Genomic DNA, 21,404 nt, shown 5'->3' on the forward strand with positions numbered 1-21,404 from the left:
TCTTTTAGATTCCAAATGTAAGTGAAATCATATAGTATTTGTCTTTTTCTGTCTGACATTTCACTTAGCATAATACCCTTTAGGTCTATCCATGTTGTAGCAAATGGCAAGCTTTCATTCTGTTTTATGGCTGAGTAATAGTCCACGGTATGTGTGTATATATGTGTGTATATATGTGTGTATATATATATATATGTGTGTGTGTGTGTGTGTGTATATATATATATATATATATATATATGCCATACCTTCTTTATCCATTCAGCTATCGATGGATACTTGGGTTGCTTCCATATGATGGCTACTGTAAATAATGCTGCTATGATCATCGGGGTGCTTGTATCTTTCAAATTAGCGTTTTCATTTTGTTTGGGTAAATATTCATTAGTGGAATTACTGCGTTATAGGACTTTTTTTTTTTTTTAAATTTTTTGAGGACTCTCATTGTTTTCCACAGTTGTTGCACCAATTTACATTTCCACCAACAGTGCAAGAGGGTTCCCTTTTCTCCACATTGCCCACTCATTTTTATTTTTTATTTTTATAAAGTTTTTATTTACATATTTGAGAGAAAGAGAGCAGGAGCAGGGGAAGGGGCAGAGGCAGAGGGAGAAGCAGACTCCATGCTGGTCAGGGAGCCCCAGATGGGGCTCGATTCCCAGGGCACTGGGATCTATGGCCCCAGCCGAAAGCAGACATTTAACCAACTGAGCCACCCAGGAGCCCCTGCCCGCCAATTTTAAATCTGCATATTTAGCCTGCAGCAATGTTACAATGGTGGTTTAATGGTGGTTTCCTATTTCCCTCATCACGTCTACATTTATGAATTGGAATTCTTTTGTGAGGAAGATTTGTCTTCTCTCATATTTATTCATTTATATATTATAATTAATTTATTTCCGGCATGGACTCATGGGTATGTATTTTATCCTTTGTGTTATAACCCAGTATTATTGCTCTTTAGTTTGTTTGCTCAGATTGTTCCAGCTTTGGCCCCAGGAAGTTCTCATGTTGGCTTCTGTGTCCTTCGGTGTGCCTTTTTTTTTTTTTTTTTTTTTTTTTAATTTTAAAGCACTTTCGTACTTTCTGATCCTACAAGATGTTCTAGGCTCATTTTCTATTTTCTCTGCGTCAGCCTGGGAATCAGCCACTGCACCAAGGAGGCTTAGTTCCTTTTAATGAAGGTATGTTTATTGCTGCCGGAAGGGTCACTGCTCCATGCCTCTCAGCAGATAGAGTTAGGAAGTATTCGTGTGGAAACTAACGAATGTGCACACACGTACATCTCTATCTATATGATCCGGGGGGTCCATACGTATAACCTCTGGTTGATATCTAGCACAGGGTTTATTTTAACCATCCTCTTTTGCTTATTTGTGACTTCTTTTTCCAACAATCAGAAACTGGCTCTCATTATCAAAAACCAATTGGCCATATCTGTTTGGATCTGTTTTTGGATTCTCTGTTCTGTTCCATTCATCTTTGTATCTGTCCATTCACCAATACCACAGTCTTGATTTATAGTAAGTCTGTTGTCAGGTAGTATGAATCCCCATGTATTTTTTTACTCAAAATTGTTTTGTCTGTTCTAGTTCCTTTGCCTTTCCCTATAAATATTAGAATCAGCTTATCTATGTTTACCAAAAACAAAATAAAATAAAACCCAAATAAGCAAACTTTTGCCAGGACTTTGATTATAATTTCATTAAATCTATAAATCATTTTGAAGAGAATTGATATTTTTTACTATAATGAGTCTTCCAGTCTATGAACCCTGCTGTCTCTCCGTTTATTTACATCGTTTTATTTCCTTCAAAGGTTTTGTAGTTTCCAACACAGAGATTCTGTACATATTTTATTAAATTTATACTTAAGTGTTTTTTTGGGGGTGGGGAGCTATTGTAAGTGATATTATATTTTTAAAATTTCTGTTTCCATTAGTGTCCTTTGCTACAATACAGAAATGTGATTGACTTTTGTGAGTTAACTTAATATTCTTCAACCTTTCTTATTCTAAGAATTTTGTGGCTTCTTTATGTGTAGAAATTCATGTTCTCTGCAAATTGGAGCAATTTTATTTCTTCCTTTCCAATCGTATGCTTCCTTACTTCTTTTTTCCCCTTAATTGCAGTGGCTAAGATTTTTGATATTATGTTGAATAAAGTAGGAAAAATGAATGTCCTCACTTCTCAATGGATCTTAAGGGGAGAACACTCATTCTTTTACCATGATGTATGATGTTAACTCTGGATTTTCTTTAGAGATGCCCTTTATCAGGTTAGTTTGCTGGAAGTCTTTATCATGAATGAGTGTTGAATCTTGTGAAATGTTTTTTCTGTATCAATTGAAATGATCCTGTGTGGGTGGTTTTTTTGGGGGTTTTTTGTACAGTCTATTAATGTGCTGATTACATTAGTTGACTTCAAATATTAAAGTAGTCGTGAATTCCCAGCATAAACTCCAGTTAGAAGTGGTGTATTTCTATTAATGTAATATTTTATTGAGGATTTTTAATTGTAGGTTGATGAAGGATATTGGTGTAATTCTCTTTTCCTGTACTATCTTTGTCTGGTTCTGGTATCATGGTAATTCTGGCCCCACAGAATGAGTTAGGAAGTATGCTTTCTCTTATGTTTTCTTAAAGGGATTATAGAATTGGTATTATGTCTTCATTAAATGTTTGGTAGAATTTGCCAATGAAGCTATCCAGGTTTTGGGATTTATTTTTTGGAGAGGTTTTTCTAAATACAAATTTGATTTCCTTAACAGAAGATTAATCAAGTTATCTTTTTTTTTTCCTTCAGTGTTTTGGTAAATTGTGATTTTTGAGAAATTAGTCCATTTTATCTAAATTGTTGATTTTACATGTGTAGAATTGTTCTTAAGTGTTGCTTTTTCCTTTTCATGACTGCTAGTTCTTATTGATGGCCTCCTCTTTTCTGCCACTGATAATTTTTGTCTCTCTTTTCTAGTCAGTCTGGTTAAAGATTTATCAATTTTATTGATCTTTTCAGAGAACTAGGTTTAGGTTTGATTGATTCCCCCCTCCCGTTTTTCTGTTTTTAATTCCATTGATTTCTGCTCTCGTTTCCTACCTCTCTTTAACATTTTAAAAATTTCTGTTCATATTTCCTTCCTTCTGATTGCTTTGTGTTTATCTCCAATTTTTTTAAATTTTTTATTTTTTTTAAGGGAGAGAATGAGAGAGAGAGTGTGTGCATGCATGGGGTGAGGGGCAGAGAGAGTGGGAGAGAGAGAATCTTAAGCATGCTCCCTGTTCATTGTGGAGCCCAAGGTGGGGCTCAGTCTCAGGAACCTGAGATCATGACCTGAGCTGAAATCAGGAGTCATATGCTTAACCACCTGAGCCACCCAGATGCCCCTATCTCACTCTGCTTTTTATTTATTTATTTTTAAAGATTTTATTTATTTTATTTGACAGAGAGAGCACAAGCAAAGGGGGTGGCAAGCAGAGGGAGAGGAAGAAGCAGTCTCCCTGCTAAGCAGAGTGCTGGACATGGGGCTTGATCCCAGGACACTGGATCATGACCTGAGCTGAAGATGCTTAACGAACTGAGCCACCCAGGCTCTCCTCACTCTGCTTTTTTTTTTTTTTTCACTCTGCTTTTTAATTACCCTTCTAATCATTGCATATAGTAGCAGCCCAGATACACTGAAAATTTCAAAACATTGATATAATTTTTATTATTTAACCATCATACATATCTTGTAGAAATTAAGAGTAGAACAATAGTATAATTATCCAGATATTTACCATTTTTGTTGCTCTTCTTCCTTCCGATGTTGCACGTTTACTTCTGATACCATTTCCCTTCTGTTCGAAGGACTTTATTTACCATTTTTTGTAGAGTAAATCTGCTGGCAACAAATTTTCTCTTAGTTCTTCTTTCTCTGAGAATGGTTTCATTTCATCTTTATTTGTAAAGAGTATTTTCACTGGATGTTTTAAAATTCACTGGGTGACAATTCTTTTTTTTTCAGGACTTGAAAGAAAAATGTTGCTCTAACTTCTTTCTGGTCTCCATGATTTCTGACGAAAAGTCAGTAATCATTTCAGCCACTGTTTTTTTAAATAGTGTGTCATTATAAATGGTCTGCTTTCGGGATGTCTGCCTTTGTCTTCAGTGTTCAGCAGTTTGTGTGTGTTTGGACAAGGATTTCTTTGAGCTTATTCTGTGTGCTGAGATTTTGGAATCTGCAAATTTGTATCTACAAGTTTTTTTCAAGTTTTCAGCCATTATTGGGACATTTTTTCAGCACCATGCTCTTCTCCCTTCTGAAACTCTGATGACACAAATTCTGAGACATTTTGGTATTGTCCCATAAATTATTAGACACTAGGGTAAGAAGAAGGTGTTCTTTTTTTTTTCAATCTGTTTTTCCTTTTCTGTTAGATAATTTCTTTTGATTTATCTACAAGCTCACTGGATTTTTCCTTTGTCATCTCCATTCTGCAATAGAACTATCAGTTAATATTTTATTTTAGTTACTGGGTTTTTCAGTTCCAAGGTTTCCATTTGCTCCTTTATATTTTTTTGAGGGGAAAGGCAGAGACTTTTTATCTATTTATTTCATGAGTGTTCACAGTTATTTCTTAAACTATAGTTTTAACAGCTGCTTTAACGTCTTTATCTCATAATTCTAATATTTAGGTCACTTTCTTCTCCCTTGCAAGTTGACATTTTCCTGTTTTTTTGTATGCCAAATAATTTTGGTTTTAATCTGGACATGTTGAATGTTCTATTGTGAAATTCAGGGTCTTGTTTAAATTTTAAGCAGAAAAGTGAGTTTTGTTTTGCTCTGTGTTAGCAGGCATTCAACAGGTTAGATTCAGGTTACAGGTTTCAACCTGCTTTTATGGGCTGTGGTTCCAATGCCAGTTCAGTTTTCACTGCCTTTGCTGTGATCATTGGACCTGACCTCTTTTGCCCCACCCCTCAGCCAGTGTGTAGTTCATTTCTCAAGGCGTTGGTAGTTTGCTGAAATTCAGATCACGCGCAGCTTGGAGGTGAGCCCACAAGTTCTTTACGACTTATGGGATTGCTCTCTTGAGTTCCCTTCTCTCTGTCATGCCACTGCCACATTCTGGCTCCTTGGTGTACTCTTCCCAGTCCTCTAGCCAAAAAGTGCAAGCTCTAGTTTTTCCTGTCTGCCCTGCACTTCTCAGGATTGCATCTTTGTCCAGGGCCATGTTGCAAGAAGATGGAGAAACGAAAAAGCAACATGATTTGCCCATGATTTGCCCATTGTCTTGGGACCACCACTAATTTGGTCAGTGAGGATTCCCCTCCTCCGAGTTTCAGGGACCTGCCCTGCTCTAGCCCCCACGGCCACTACCATTGGTCTTCGTGAAGCCTCTGGTGTTTTGCTATGCCACGTTCTTGTCCCCTTCTCCAATCTGCCTGTTAATCACTTATTTTTCAAAGTCCTCAGAATCCTGCTTTATGCATTCTGTCCAGGGTTTGTAATTGCATTCAGTGGAGAGACAGAGTGGCGTTTCTTACTCTATCTTATCTGGAATCTTGAAAGAATCTAGGAAGGCCGTGGTTCTTCTTAGAGTCCCAGACAGGCTGTCTGTCCCGCTTGCTTTCAATATATTTGCTTTCTTGTTCAACCCGTCTGTGTGTGTGTGTGTGTGTGTGTGTGTGTGTAGAGTGAGAGAGAGAGAGAGAAATAGAGGAGTTTTTGAACCCACACTCCTATAAGAAACAAATTTTGCAGTTATAGTACAATATTTGTGTATAGGTTGTTTTTAATTTAACATTACAATTCCAACTCAAAAACACAGTCTCCAAAGCTACTAGGGTGAGCTCTCTCCATCCGTTCAGTGTATTTATGTACACCATTCATTTGTGATACAGTCAGATTCATTTGGTAAGACAACATTTTAAAGGTTGGATTTCATGTCTTTAAGACACCGTGAAACACCAGCTCCCTCTAACATAACTGTCTTTGATCTGTTTGCTCAGTGTGAGGGCATGCAAAGTTGTACTTCTCTCTGAATTGTTTCTTCCAGCTACCACCCTCCTCTGACTTTTGACCTCCCTCAGCAGCAACTGTTGTCCATTCTGATGGCAGTACTGTAGTACTGGTATGTAAACAGTATTCTAGGACTTGATTGGTGATTATGCCACGACATTTGACTATAATGTTTTTGCCAACAGGAGAGGCCCGGGCTTTTTAAAAATTCATGTGACATCCATTGTGTTTCAGAGTTCAAATGAAGATATACTGTGACATGGTGTCTGAAACAAAATTCTTGCTATATTGTGTTCCATAGTTTGATGTTACTGGCTTGTCCATGACAAACCATGATTCTGGGTCTTTTTTGAATATGTTAACCAATCCTTATGTGCAGAAAGTGGCCAAATATTTATCTGTTTTTTTTCCTTGCTTTTTTACATGCATACTCCAGGCCAACAGCAATAAAAATTAAAGAATGTTCTTCTTTAGGAAAAGATGAACTGAAAAGGCTGTTCGTTTAGAATTAAAGTTGACCTCTGGTTGGATCAGTGCTTTTCATTAAAGATGTAATGTGTCCTTTATCAGCATAGATTAAAATGTTATCAAGAACCCAGCCCGGAAACACAGCTGGCGAGCTGAAGCGCTCTCTGGCTTCTCTCAACATCCTATCTTTACAGCTTGAAATCACTTTTAGAATTTGACAGTGCTGTGTTGTGAGGTTCAAACATATCATGGCAGGACCAGAATTCAGAATGGCAAGCAGCCTCTCGCTTTGAGGTGACTACAGCTCCCTTTGATGAAAGGATTTGTTTTCTTGGGAAGAAAGGCTTAGACTTGGTTATCGAGTGCTGCTAACAGTGATTCTGGGGGGTGGTGAACATTATTAACCAGAATGCTGAAGTTCTTATGTATATGATGGTTCTCATGATAGAAACAATCCTAGGTGGTAGGTCATTGGTGTCGAAGTCACGAAATGATTTAGAATATTACTGGGGAGGTCCGAGAGGAATAAATTTCTAATAGCTAGTGTAGAATGATATAGAGTTTTAATTAACTTGATTGTTACTGATGTACATAAAGCTTAATGGTGAATACAAATTTGAACTGGAGTGTTTCTCTTTATTCTTTCATGGAGATCGTAAGTGGTAATATGGGCACTGGATTCGAAATCCCCAAGCTTGACCTTGCCCTGTTTTTCCCCTCTAATAAAAGGAAGTGATCATTGCAGTCTTCATTTTTTGAGAGTTTTTTTTTTCAGGGGAGGGGGCGGGGGAAGGGCAGTACCCAAAGAGACAAAATTCATCGTATAAATGCTTTTGAAAATGGAAACTTTTGCCAGGGCTTTGCAAATGATAAAAACAAGTTCAAGCTGCTTGATCAGAAAAGAATACAAAAGTCTCATGGGATCCAAGGGCAAGAATAGAGCAAAGGACTGAACTGAAAAGATGGAAAATGGCTCATCTTGGGTCGATGTGTCTACCCTTGAGCCAATCAGCTACATCTAGGAAGTTGGGCATGGAGTCCACATGTTGCCATCTGGAGTTCTTCCCCTGTGTAGGAAGAGTGACATTTAATTATGATAGCTTAAACTAGACAACCCCCCAACGTGATCTCTTACAAAACCGTGTTTAAGTTTGCCAGCTTATTATAATTAAAGCTTCTAATGGTGTGTGGCCTTTAGGAATGTTACAAAATTTATCAAACTTGCAAATATAATAATTTTTTAACCATTTTCATTCACAAGCTGTCATACTGTTCTAACAGTTTTCCTCCTGGTGACTGCTCTCTATCTCAAAGATCACTGCATTTCTAATGGTATTAGATTTTTTATTATTTATTTATCTATTTACTTGCGAGATAGAGAGAGAGTGTGTGTGTGCAGGGGCTAGGGGCAGAGGGAGAGGGAGAGAGAATCCTAAGCAGACTCTGTGCTGAGCACGGAGCTCGATGTGGGACTTGATCCTACGACCCTGAGATCATGACCTGAGCCGAAGCCAAGAGTCGGGCGCTCAACCGCCTGTGCCATCCAGGCGCCCCAAGTGGTATTATATGTTTTAAAGGGATGATTTCCTCTTACAGAATCCATCACCATTTTTAGAGTTCTCTATAATACACCTCCCCTCCACATATAGTCCTATTCTTCCATATAATTTTCCTTAAATTGTACTGAATTCCTTTCCTTCTCTTTCCCTATGCTGTTGTGTGTTGGATTTTTTTTTTTTTTAAGACCTAAGAAATTTAACTTTCAAAGTTAGGAAATATAGCTTTAATGTATCAGTAAATGATGTGGCATTTTTGAAAGGTCACATTTTTTATGGTTGGAAGGAAAACCAGAAATATTTGTGAGTCAGTTTAGTTGTCTGAGTTGAATGCCAGCTTTTCTGTAAGGTTACATGCTTAATTTAAATGCGGAGTATCACTTACCTCCATATGCCTGACTTTAATTTTTGCAACATGACAGAAGATAATAATAGAGTCCTTTGGAGTAGAGATTTTCATGTGTGCTTGTGGGTGGTAAGCATGTTGCTTCTCTCAGCTTTTGTGTGTCTTCTTCTGACGGTAGTGGTGTTACACCCACACCACCGCTGCCTTACATATAACACCATCGTCACCAGTTGAGACTGATGTCTCGATTCCCACATCCAACTGCAGGCACCATTGCTTCTCCAGTTCCGTCATTTATGGACAAGGTGACCTTGGGCTAAGTATTTCACCTATTTGAGCTATAGTTTTCTTCGGAGAAAAGAGCTTCTAGAGCTACTTAACACAGTTCCTAGAAATAATCATTGCTCACAACATGATAATTACTATTAATTTTTTGGTAAATGGTGTGTTTCTTGCAAAATATAACTTCACCCATGAAAAGCTCCCATCCTACTGTATTTGGTGTCTACTTTGTTGCGTTACAGAGGCAGGTGTATATGGCTCTCCAAAACTCGGAGCTCTCTGGAGCTGTCATGGGCAATTGGGGCAGTGAGGGTAATACAGACTGAGGAGTGAACTGATGGAGTAAGTGGCAACATCCATAGCCTATTCAGGTAATACGGAATTGATTGAATTGATTAAATTGTGAACGCTCTAAGAATTAAAAGATAAATTCCTATAAAATAGAGAAACTGGTGGTAATGCATTTAGACTCAAACTCACATACATGAAGTGGAAGGAAGAAGCTGAGAGAACAAACTATAGGTTGAAGTGAGAATTGCTGTCACGTGTGTATTTTACCTTAGACCCTGGGACTCGCATTTTAATATCAATAAAAGAATACTTTTTTTTTTTTTAACAATTTTTAAGAATAGCAGAATAATCCTGCTTTGTCTCTTGTTGGCCAGGCCATTGGTAGAACATTTTATTTTCTCTTTTGGACTCTAGATTAAAGAAAGAGAGCTGGAAAGGATCCAGAGAAGAGTAATGCAAGCAACCAAAGGATTATTAAAAAAAAAAAAATGAGGCCCATGAGGAAGGGGTAAAGGAGTTGTGAATCTTTAGTTTGAAGAGAAGTTCAAGAGGCCACTTAATAACTGTCTTCAAATATGTGAAGGGTTGTCATGAGGAGGGTGCTGAGCGGTTGTTTCCTTTCTCACTAAGAACTGAAGGGAAATGGTTCACAGAGACTTCGGTTAGATAAAAAGAAGTACTTCTTGCAGAGGGGAGAGCGAGGCGTGAAATCTGTGGTCACACTAGCTGTTCCACACATCTTTGACGGGACAGCCCTGGGTCCTCGGCTGGCTGCGTTGTGTCCCTGTGAGGTCGGCTACATGCCTTCACTGAACATCTATAGATTTAAAATCTCAGCCCTACAGGTAGCACTTTATGTGGTGTTCTGTTGTATTTCTTGGTTCTTTCATGGATGTTAGTCTCTCTCTTTTGCTTCCTCAGCTCCCTTCTTTCTTCAAATTATAAGGTAGTACGGAACACAAAATGAATTCTTATACCCACTGAAAGACACTCTTAGCTCTGAGCAATTAGCAGACTACGGAGGCAGATTTTTCCCCACAGTGTTTAATCAGCGTACTTGGAATCACCATCACCTCCGACAGAAGAAAATTCCACTTAAAAGTAGAAATTCTTTTCTTAGGGAGATTTTCACAGTTGTTAATGGGAAAAGTCTCCAAATAAAATTTTGTGCCACAATAGAGGAAATTGGTTAAGTAACTATGTTTCCTATCACGAAATATGGGAAAGGTTCTTTTTTCAAAAGGTAGGAGCTGCTGAGTTGGTAGAGTTTAAAAGCAAAATAGTTTGAAATTCCTAAGCACATTTATAGTGGAATATGTAAGTAAGTGGTAACTAATTAATGTATACCAGCCCAGTGGGGTAAAAATAGTGGGAGGGAGGAGCCCAGTGATCATTTGGTTGACACATCACTCAATCACAAACACTAAATTGGGACTGGTACAGAATTTTAAGTGCCTTTTTCTTGGGCCGTACTGTTGTGATCTTTCTTTAGAACAGTTCTGATATACCCTTTGGAAGGCTGGCCTGTGTGGACGTTGTCTGTGCCAAATTACAACACAGAACAAGGGACTGTTCTGTTTCATTTGCTGAGAATAGTGCTTAATAAGTACTATTTGACAACATGCTGAATTAAGGGAATGTTATAAGGATGTTTCACAAAGGAAAGTGGATAAAACATCTGATGTTTACAAGTTCTATTTATATGTAACTTGATAGCAGTATAAAGCCAATGTTTAAAACTTTATTTTTAAAATTTTATTCAATTACATATGAATATGTATACGGAGAGAAAATGATGTTATCTGGTTCCAAATATATACCACATCTTGATATAGTTGACGCTATTTCAGAATCCAATTTTTTGCCTTGTTGGTTTGAAATGTATCAGGCCCTGGTAATTTGATTTATATTAACCAAATTCATGCAGTACTGATTTGTAACATGGGACACAGTCACAATTATTTCCTTTTCTTGAATTTGACTTTGATCTTATCCTAGTATCTTATCTTAGTTTATAATCTTAGTTTCTTAGTTTATGATCTTCAGTAACTATGGTTTTTTCCCTAAAAATGGAATCCCAAGTGGAAATTATACTGTTTATAGGTTTACATATCTACGCATAGACAAATATAATAAAGGTCAGTGAGATTTAATGTTGGAGGGGAAAAATAACTGTCAAAATTTTTTATAGTACTTCTATTTATATTTCAGTGTCACAAGCTAAGTATTTATCTCAAGTTTAATTTCTTATAGATTTTAGCATATGAGAGTACTACCGTGGGACATTCAAATGTTCTACTTATAAATACACATCTATAGTCAGTTTCAACCTATGAAATCATTAACATGTGTTGAAATGTAAAATAGCTTAATTTGTGATTTTTTTTTTTCTTGTTAGGCTTTTCACTTAAATATGCTTTAAAGGTTGGGTTTAGGAGTGCTTGGGTGGCTCAGTTAAGTGTCTGCCTTTGGCTCAGGTCGATCTCGGCGTCCTGGAATCAAGCCCTGAATTAGGCTCCCTGTTCAGCAGGGAGTCTGCTTCTCCCTCTCCCCCTCTCCTCTGCTCATGCTCTCTCTCTCTGTCTCTCTCTCTGTCTCTCAAATAGATAAATAAAGTCTTAAAAAAATTCTGTCAAAAAAAAAGAGAAAAGATCGGGATTAGATGATTCATTCCCCAGTGCCCCTTGCATTGAAGCCTTGAAGAGTCTATCTAGTCTTCACTGACATCAAGCTTGTGTGAGACCTATAGTTTGTATGAATATATGGATAAACAGCAATTTGTGTTACACAGTTTAGGCTGATTATATACTTGTGACCTTATTTTATTTTATTTATTATTTTTTTAAAGATTTTATTTATTAAAGAGAGAGAGAGGGAGAGAGAGGGTGTGCACATGCGCAGGGGAAGGGGCAGAAGGACAAGCAGACTCCCCGCTGAGCATGGAGCCTGTCTGAGGGCCCAATCCTAGGACCCCGAGATCACGACCTGAGCCAAAGTCAAGTGCTCAACCTACTGAGCCACCCAGGTGCCCCACTTGTGACCTTATTTTAAAGAGATACTTACATTTTGTCACTGGCAGTAGAGCCTAGGGAAAAACTTGAATTTTTGCATATTCAGGTAACACCTGCTTTTCCTTTCTTTTCCTTCCTTAGGAGCTAGTGCCAGGGTAAAAAAAAGAGAGAGAGAGAAGGATCTAAGGTATAAGGATAAACAGTCATTAAGTAGTGATGAGTTTTCAATGCTAAAAAAAAAAAAGATGCCGTGTAAACTAATACCTTACCTTTCATGTTATTAATGTATGGCAATTGTGTGGCATTTATGATTCACAGAATGATTCATCAATGTTCTCATTTCATCCTCACAACAATTTATAAAACAGGAACCGTTCTTTGCATTTCAGTATGAAAACCACCTTCAAGGTTATTGTGCATTAAATAGGATCACACAGCTAGTGTGCCAGGATTCAGACTCTGTTTTCAGACTTCAAGACCAGTTCTCTGTCTTTCTGTTGTTTCACAGAGTTCATCTAAGCTGGCTTTGCTTTAAAACTACACTGAGATACAGTGTAGGTGAATTACATACGTGCTTGTGTGAAATCTACATTTGTGAAATAGGCAGTGTGGTTTTCCTTTACATTGGGCATAATGGGGTAGCGTGGTTGAAGACCAAGTGGGCTGCTAGTCTCCACCAACTGATTGGGGACCTTGTGTACATTTCCTCAATTAGAAAGTGAAGGCAGTTGGCCATTAGGTTCTCCAGACTCTTTTCTAGTTCTAAAATTCTCTGATTCCAAATTTAATTATTACTTTTCCATTCAGAATTGTTGTTTTAAAAAATTTGTTTGCCTCACGTGATTAGCCTACATTTTTGCATTACGTCTCTCCGGACAGTCTATGCCAAGAATTGATGAACTTTGAATTTTGGGTAATGTAGCAACAGAATCCCTTTGTGGTGACTCTGAGAAGACTTTTCGTATATCAAATTCTGTTCTGTAAGAAATAGTGTCACATGGTGCGAGCACTCATCCTGAATTTGAAGAGTGGAAAATGACAACAGAATGCCAGTTACACAGGGGTTCATTCAGCAAATGTAAATTGAGCAGCAGTATTAAGTACTCGGGTTGCCAAGACCTTGAGCTCCCAGCTTAGCAGGAAGGCAGACACACAAATATGAAATGTCAGTGTAATTAGAAGGATCCTGGGGCACCTGGGTGGCTCCGTCGGTTAAGCGTCTGCCTTCAGCTCAGGTCATGATCCACAGGTCCTGGGATCGAGCCCCACATCGGGCTCCCTGCTCAGCAGAGAGTTTGCTTCTCCCTTTGCCCCTCCCCCCATTTGTGCTCTCTCTCTCTCTCTCTCTCAAAATAAATAAATAAATAAATTTTTTTTTAAAAAGAAGGACCCTAGGAAAGATGTGTAGTGAGTGCCAAGAGAGTAAAAGAAACAGCAGCATCTGTGGAGTGGAAAATAGAAGAGATGCACCAGCCAAGACTTCACCAAGAAAGGGGTCTTACCAGAAAGGATCGTAGACCCCTTTTAGGTAAAAGGAGGCCTGGAGAAGCCTTAAGGAGACTTCTACAGAGAATCTCTGGTGGTTCTGTTTGTGTAACATGTTAGAGGAGGATGACACGCTGGAGAGGTAATCTTAGCAAGCTTGGGGCAAGTCTTGTATGGACTTGAGACTATCCTAGGCACTAAGGAGACGTTTTAAGAGGCGCCTGGGTGGCACAGCGGTTAAGCGTCTGCCTTCAGCTCAGGGCGTGATCCCAGTGTTCTGGGATTGAGTCCCACGTCGGGCTCCTCCGCTGCGGGCCTGCTTCTTCCTCTCCCACTCCCCCTGCTTGTGTTCCCTCTCTCGCTGGCTATCTCTATCTCTGTTAAGTAAATGAAGTGAAGTCTTTGGAAAAAAAAAAAAAGAAAGTGAGAAAAAGTGGATCTCTTACAAAGATGGCAGAGGAGGCAATGTTAGAGTCTGAAATTTCTGGTTTGCACATTGGGGGAAGGGCACTCTAGGCAACAAGATAAGTGTGAGGAAAAACCATGGAGACCCAAGATAGACGGCACATGGGATTGTGCCGTTCTTCATCTGTAGGCCCTTCTGTGGCCCTTCCAGACCTCAGACTTTCCCAGTGTAATTGCTGCGGAAGCTCAGGAAGGATTTCGTACTGTATCCCATGGAGTTTGGGTTTTTTTCTTTAAGCAGTGAAGAACCACTGAAGGTTTCCACGCAGAGTAATAATGACAGCAGATTTGCTTTTGGAAGACTCTCATGGCAGCAAAATGGAAGCTAGATGAGAGGGCTCAGAATCTTGACAGATACTCTCACAATATTCCTACTGAGGGCTGTGGGAGCGAATGTTAAACCAAGAGCAGAAGGGATGTAGATGGAGAAGGGGATGGAGCTGAGAGAGGATGAGTTCCAGTAATGACGACAATAGCATTTGCTGAGATTTACTGAGTAAACCAGATGTCTGGTGTAAGATCTTGATAGTTACTAACTCATTTAATCCTCACAACAGCCCTGTGAAGTAGGCCCTAGTATATTATCTGCATTTTACAGATGAAAGAACTAACGCACAGAGACGTTAAATAACTTGGTGAGTTACACAGCCAGTAAGTGGCAGTTGGGGAATGTGGGCTAAGGCTGTCTATATCTAGAGCCCACACTTGGAGTTACTTCATTCTGTTGCCTCTGAATCAAAAAGCATCTCGACGATGTGGTGGGGAGTTAGATGTAGGTGACGAGGGGACAAGAGTCATTGATGATTGATCCTTGGTAATAAAGTAACCTAAAGAAAAGCAAATGTTACTAAGAAAATCCTAGGGAAAATACATATACAGTACTGTAAAGAATCCCCATACATGGGACCTGCACAGTTCAAACCCACGTTGTTCAAGGGTCGGTATCTGGACCTGGGGCTCAGCATGGGTCTGTGCCTGACGGTGATGTGGAACTCTAAGTACAGTTGGTATCAGGACAAACTAGTCCTACTCGCCCTCTCTCTGAAGGACTGGGTAGAACTTCATGCCCTTCCTTTATCTCTGCATAGGCACATGCAGCACAAATGCTGGGGAGGGAACTCTTGCATCAGCATGAGTGGGAAGAGTTTAAGGAACCCCAGGGCTGCCAGATTTTCTGTAATGAAGACAGCTCCACAGCACATAACATTCATGTTTATGAAACCAGGCTGATTAAAATCTAGCAGCTCTCTTGCATCCAGCTTTGGATTCCATCTTTACAATTAAAATAAAAATGTTCTTTGCAAACCTTTTTCCACGAGTGTGTGGCTTCCTGCTGGTCCTTTGAATGGATGAGTGAGTTTGTGGGTTTAATCCCAGCCAAGGTGACGGGATCAGGAACATGGAATCCAAAGAGCAGAGGAGTGAGCAGGAGCCAGGGCCCACCGGTGGTAGGATGCATCATCCCAGGAGGGGGAGAGCCCGGGAGTTTCAACAGCCATACGTGTCTCCTCTCATGTCAGTGGCAAGCACTTCCTTTTCAGAAAAAAAGAACTCCCTCTCTTCTTTCCCCCTCTAATCTAGGGTTTAAAAATACAATTAAAGGAACATAGCAAAGAAGGATTGAAACCTAAGCCTCGTATATAGAGTAATAATTTGGAAACAATTTAAAGCTCTGACAATTATATTCAGTTAACTTTAAAAATCCTGGTGAAATTGTTGGAAATTACTTAAAATTCTATTCTTAAGTATAGACTAGTAAGTTTTTGCTACATTCCTTTTTCAATGAAATTTATCTGATTGTAAGTTTCTACTTACCTCAAGTCTAAGTGAACTATATTCTTTCGGCCTTGAGATGTTAAAAATAAAGCAGAATCATACTCTTCTTTGGCCCTTCCACTCACCTTGGTCAAGGTAATGACCGCTTTCATATCCTAATATCTCAAAGTATAAGTTGATTTTGATTGCTTTTAGCCACAAAAATCTCTTTGGAAGTTACTGTTTAAACACAAAGTCTACCCATGATACTCTTGACTTGAATTCTGTATCTGCTCTCTACTGGAATAACTGGCTTCTTTTGTGTCTTACCTTCTGTGGTAGACAGGATTCTTCCCCTTGATCTCCATGACCTGGTGTTATACCAGACTATGTCATATTACATGGCACGGGGCAAATTGCAGATGTAATTAAGGTCCCCAATCAGTTAACTTTAAGATAGAGAGATTACCCTTGGTGAACCCAACCTAATCAGACAAACCCTTCAAAACATTTTTCTCTGGCCAGTTACAGGAGCGAGGTCAAAGATATTCAAAGCAGGAGAGGGATTCAAGGTGAGACAGGTACTCCATTGCTCAGAAAAGCAGTGGGCCACCAGGCAAGGACTGCTGCGCCCTTTAGGAATTGAGGTCAGTCTCCAGTCAACAGCCAGCAAGAAAACGACTTCAGTTTTACCACTGCAACTGAATTCTACCAACAACATGAGTGAGCTTAGATGAGGACCCCGAGCTCTAGATGAGAACCTGGACAGCCAACAGCTTGATTTCAGCCTGAACAGAGGACCCAGCCATGCGTGCCAGATTTCTGCACTATTTTTAAGCTGCTAAGTTTGTAGTAATTTGTTATATAGCAATAGAAAACTAATACACTGTCCCTTGCTCCATTTCTCTCTACTAATGCTGATCATTGGTCTTCAGAGTTGCAGTGTTAGCATCTCTCAAGCTTGCAGTGGTATGTTTTCCATTTGTTGCCCTAATAGCCACTATTGCATTGAACCAAGGAGATTCCAATTTCTTTTCTCCTCTTCTCATTTAACACCCTGAGTCTAGGGGCACCTGGGTGGCACAGTTGGTTAAGCATCTGACTCTTGGTTTCGGCTTAGGTCATGATCTCAGGGTTGTGGGATCAAGCCCCACATTGGGGGGGGGGGCGTCCATGCTCAGCAGGAAGTCTGCTTCTCTCCTTCTCCCTCTGCCCCTCCTCCCGCCATGCGCACGTGCACTCACTCTCTCTAAAATCAGTAAATAAATCTTAAATAAAATAAAACAGTGAGCCCAGTCTTATTGGTTCTATCTTATTATGATTCTTGGTATAGGTTTCATCCTGTGGGGGTAGGTAGGGAAGGCCTTAATTTCTCCATGTTAATATTGTTAAAGTGTCATGCTTAGTTTCAGGTCCTTTATCACTTTCGTGATTTAATTCTTGGTGATGTTATATCATACTGTAGATGTTTCTCATGTTATCCATTGGACTGGGTCTGCTGTTCCCATTTCACAGGTAGAAAACAAGCAGAAGAATGATATGTGGCTATCCCATAGCAGAGGTAGGATGGGGACTGAGAACAGGAAGAGATGTGCGGGATGTGCTGGTAGGTGTTCAGAGCACCCAGCAACAAGGAACAGTTGAGGGATTGTGGACCTTGAAGTCCCGCTCGTGAAATCTGTAAGCATGCCAAGAAGAAAGTATCTCAATGTGACTGTCTCACTTCAAGGAAAAAAGAGGACATTTTATGTACAAGATTGTTCTATTTTCATCTCCTTGGGGTTTTTTTGTTTTCTGTGGGTTTTTTTTTTTTTTTTTGGTGTTATTTATTTATTTGAGATGGAGAGAGTGAGGGAGAGAGAGAGCAGGAGAAGGGGAGCAGAGGGAGAGGGAGAGGCAGGCTCCCCACTGAGCAGGGAAAATGAAGCGGGGCTGGATCCCAGAACCCTGGGATCATGAATTGAGCCAAAGTCAGACACTTAACCAACTGAGCCACCCGGGCACCCTGTCTCCTCGGTTTTATTTGGACCCTCTACCTAGTATTTCTCTTGGATCTAGAAAAAAGCATATTGAAATGGAAGGAAATATTCTCTCTTTTTATTAAGTAATGAAATAACATCCTGGATATAGGATGGTCCACTGAATAATTTGTAAAATGATTTCTTTATTTCTTAGATCTGGAAGGGAGAAGAGGATGGAGTAGCAAGCTTTTTATATTCATTTTTAATGTATGCACATTGTTCAGGTAAACTTCTTTAATTAGGTTTGCCCTTGTCTGAGAAAAATCTAATATCTTTATATATGCTTAAATAGATTCTAATTATCAGTTTATCTGGGCAAGCTTAGAGTACTTCGAGTCATTTGATTACTTTCTTATAATGACTCACTATCGGACCCTGGTCAGGGGAGCCCGCCCCCACATTTATTGAGGCTGGCTGTGCTAGCCTTTATTTGTCAATGTGTGTGAAAACTTTTAAAATGTCATTTAAATTTAACCTAATTTAACCTTTGCAAATATAGAGCTTTTATCTATAATTGCCAATGTAATTTTGGTCCAGTAAAATTGACTTTTTATTTTAAAAAATGTATGTACACATAATACACTTGAGAACTCTTGCAACTATATCTTGCCTCTGCTCAAGGCAATTAATATTCCATGTCTCAGATTATGCATTCAGGAGGTGGCCCTGTATACAGAGGATTCAATGTCAGGGTGGTTTTCTTTGTTACATTTTGCCTTGGAAAATTGTATTAATAATTTATCTGTAAGCAATATAGTTGGTTAGGGGATATAAGTAACCACAGTACCAATTTAATTGATGATGATATCTTCCGGTCAGTATCTATAAACTACTGGTGTTTTGGGTTTTGGGTTTTTTTAGATTTTTGGAAAGAACAGATGGTTTTTTATTTTGTTTTCCAGTTCTATTTTGAGAAGTTGCACCTTACTTATCACACATCTTTGCATTTCTTTTAGGCCTACTGTATCTCTATAGACCTGTCTATAAAATTTAGTGATCTGATTTTTCTTAAGTCTTTATTTCTAGTATTTTAGTATATAATATTCTTGCATATTGAAGTTTTTTTTTATTGTATGTATTTTGAAGTTATAGAGGCAAAGTGTTGTCTGGCTCTTTTGCCTTCAGGGCAACCTACCTGGAAAAATTAAAAACTCAGGTATTATTTGGTGTTTGCATTTTTCTTACTAACCGTCTTTTATGTGTACAGAGAATATTAAAATTTACTCTTTTTGTGTGTTGGTACTAGAAACATGAGGTTTTCAGCAGTGGCATATGTGTGAGTCTTTGTTTCTTTTTTTCAAAAGCTTGTTTGGTTTTTAAGGCTAATGCAGGATTTTTGGAAATCTACATAGTATGAGAAAATTCTAAAAATGGTCAAATGCATAATTCAAATATTTTTCTTAAGAATATATCTTCTGGGTTGTGACTTCGATGGCAGTGAATCATTTTTAAATTTGATTCTTTAGTATTTTATGTTTGTTTTGTCACCTAATAAAGTCCAAGGGGATCTAGATCAAATTTGAAACGAAAAATGACAATGAAGGGGCGCCTGGGTAGCGCAGTCGTTAAGCGTCTGCCTTCGGCTCAGGGTGTGATTCCAGCGTTCCGGGATCGAGTCCCACATCGGGCTCCTCCGCTGGGAGCCTGCTTCTTCCTCTCCCACTCCCCCTGCTTGTGTTCCCTCTCTCGCTGGCTGTCTCTCTGTCACATAAATAAATAAAATCTTAAAAAAAAAAAAATGACAATGAAAATCCCATAAGTTGACCTGTGGCTCAATTTATCCTCTTGAAATAACATTGTTGGCTTTAACATAATGTTTATACCTGGTGAATATCACCCCTTTATTTTATTGAAGTAGAAGTGAAGCGTAAAGTGCAAATCATTGCACATTATAGAGTGTTTTCTCATTGGACAAAAAAACCTGTATTAGGTACCTGAGTCAGGCTAATAAGGGAGAAGACACTTATTGAAGGAGAAAATAAAACCGAAGCCCTATTTTTCATGAGCCTTTTATCTAGAGGATACTACTATCCTGAGTTCTTTGTATTTATTCTCATTCAATCATTTCAACTTACTTACAGTGTTATTACTATCATTGTAAATGTGAGAACATCCCGGCTCAAAGAAATTAAGTAATTTGCTCGTGGTCATACAGTTAATAAATATTAGAACCACAATTACCTAAATCTGGCTCCAAACGGTAGTTTTTTTCTGAGATTTCACACTGCCTCCCACCTAACTTATGGAGTTATTATATATTCATTTAAAGAAGTGGAAACAGAGAGCGTGGGGCCAGGGATGGGGACAGCCTGGAAATGTGCCTGGTGATTTGCCCTTTGTCCTCTCTCAGGTAGCTTGATGTCTGGGAAGAGCCTGAGACAAGGCCTGCCTGCTTCTCTGGTTCGAAGTCGCTCCCGGTCTCTGAGGGCCTTATTTGGTGTGTATATCTCCTCACATGTGATAACTGCATACCTCACACCGACCAAATCCATCATCTTACGTTCACTGCCCAACACCAGAGGACACACTGGATGTGTCAGACTCATTGAGAGAGGAACGTCTATTACTGTCCTTTATGGATTGCCAAAGAGTGATTTTCCTGTGTCAGCTTTCCGATGTAAATCTGAGTCCCCTTCCTCACCTGCCAGAAATGTGATTCCGTGGTATTCGCCAGGTACCATGCTAGATTTCGTACATTTTAAATGTTCGTAGAAATACTGATACTGCAATTGCTCACCTGTTTTTCCAAAAATCACTTGACATAGTATTCTTATCTTTTAAATGTTAGGTTCAGTTCACTATTTCAGAGCATAACATTTCAGATTTGACTTAAGTAGGCATACTTCTGTTTCATACAGCAGGGATCTATTATTCCTGGTCAATCTGTTGACAAAGGAGTCTTTTGTCCAGGGGTTCATTTGAAAAGAGGTAATAATATATCCCTAATCTCTCCCTCTCTCTTATTTTAAACATCTTTCTCTTTTGTTTCATGCATTCCTTTGTGCTTAGATTTCACTGTGAAGTTCTTTGAAGACATTACCACTTAGTATTTCATCTAAACTAAACTCTAATTCCTTTTTTTCTTGTTGGAATTTCACAGTAAACCATAAAACGTAAAAATACAATTCTTTCACATGCTTAGAACCCAAGACTACAGTCTTTGGGCCTTTGAATAGAGTATTCATCTAAAGAAGGGATCTTAGACAATGTGGATTTCTGGATGTTTGTTTAGGGTAGGAAGAGATCAATAGGAGATACAGAAAAAATAGCCTTTTCTAAATATTCTTTCCTTGAAGTGTTTAAATGTTAACTAAGTTCTAGGGGGCGCCTGGGTGGCATAGCGGTTAGGCGTCTGCCTTCGGCTCAGGGCGTGATCCCGGCGTTATGGGATTGAGCCCCACATCAGGCTCCTCCGCTATGAGCCTGCTTCTTCCTCTCCTGCTCCCCCTGCTTGTGTTCCCTCTCTCGCTGGCTGTCTCTATCTCTGTCAAATAAATAAATAAAATCTTTAAAAAAAAATATTAACTAAGTTCTGAGTGCTTGATTTTTACTTAGACGTGTTTGATGTGAATGCTCACCAATTTCTCCCAAAGGTTGTTCATTCATAAAGCATTTATTATACACCTGGTCTATGCCCAGCAGTCCTCTGGAACGCAAACATGATCTAGTTGGGGAGACAAGAAGATTCCTAGTTGTTCCATGCATAGCACTCAGGTGAAGATAG

The 21,404-nt window shown here is 39.0% G+C and overlaps 1 protein-coding gene across 3 annotated transcripts in view; it reads left to right on the plus strand.

Annotated features, from left to right (window-relative positions):
- GAREM1 (GRB2 associated regulator of MAPK1 subtype 1) overlaps positions 1-21,404 on the plus strand; it is a 196,546-nt gene that overhangs the window by 38,324 nt on the left and 136,818 nt on the right. Inside the window, exon 1 of one of the 3 annotated variants that reach the window (XM_044382910.3) lies at positions 1,043-20,117. The exons of the other annotated variants lie outside the window; for them this stretch is intronic. Within the exon in view, the coding sequence (XP_044238845.2) occupies positions 20,039-20,117 (79 nt within the window). The 5' untranslated portion in view covers positions 1,043-20,038. Of the gene's footprint in view, positions 1-1,042; positions 20,118-21,404 lie in introns of those variants that run through there. 3 annotated transcript variants of the gene reach the window in all.

Source organism: Ursus arctos, unplaced genomic scaffold, assembly GCF_023065955.2.
Source record: "Ursus arctos isolate Adak ecotype North America unplaced genomic scaffold, UrsArc2.0 scaffold_17, whole genome shotgun sequence".
NCBI lineage: Eukaryota > Metazoa > Chordata > Mammalia > Carnivora > Ursidae > Ursus > Ursus arctos.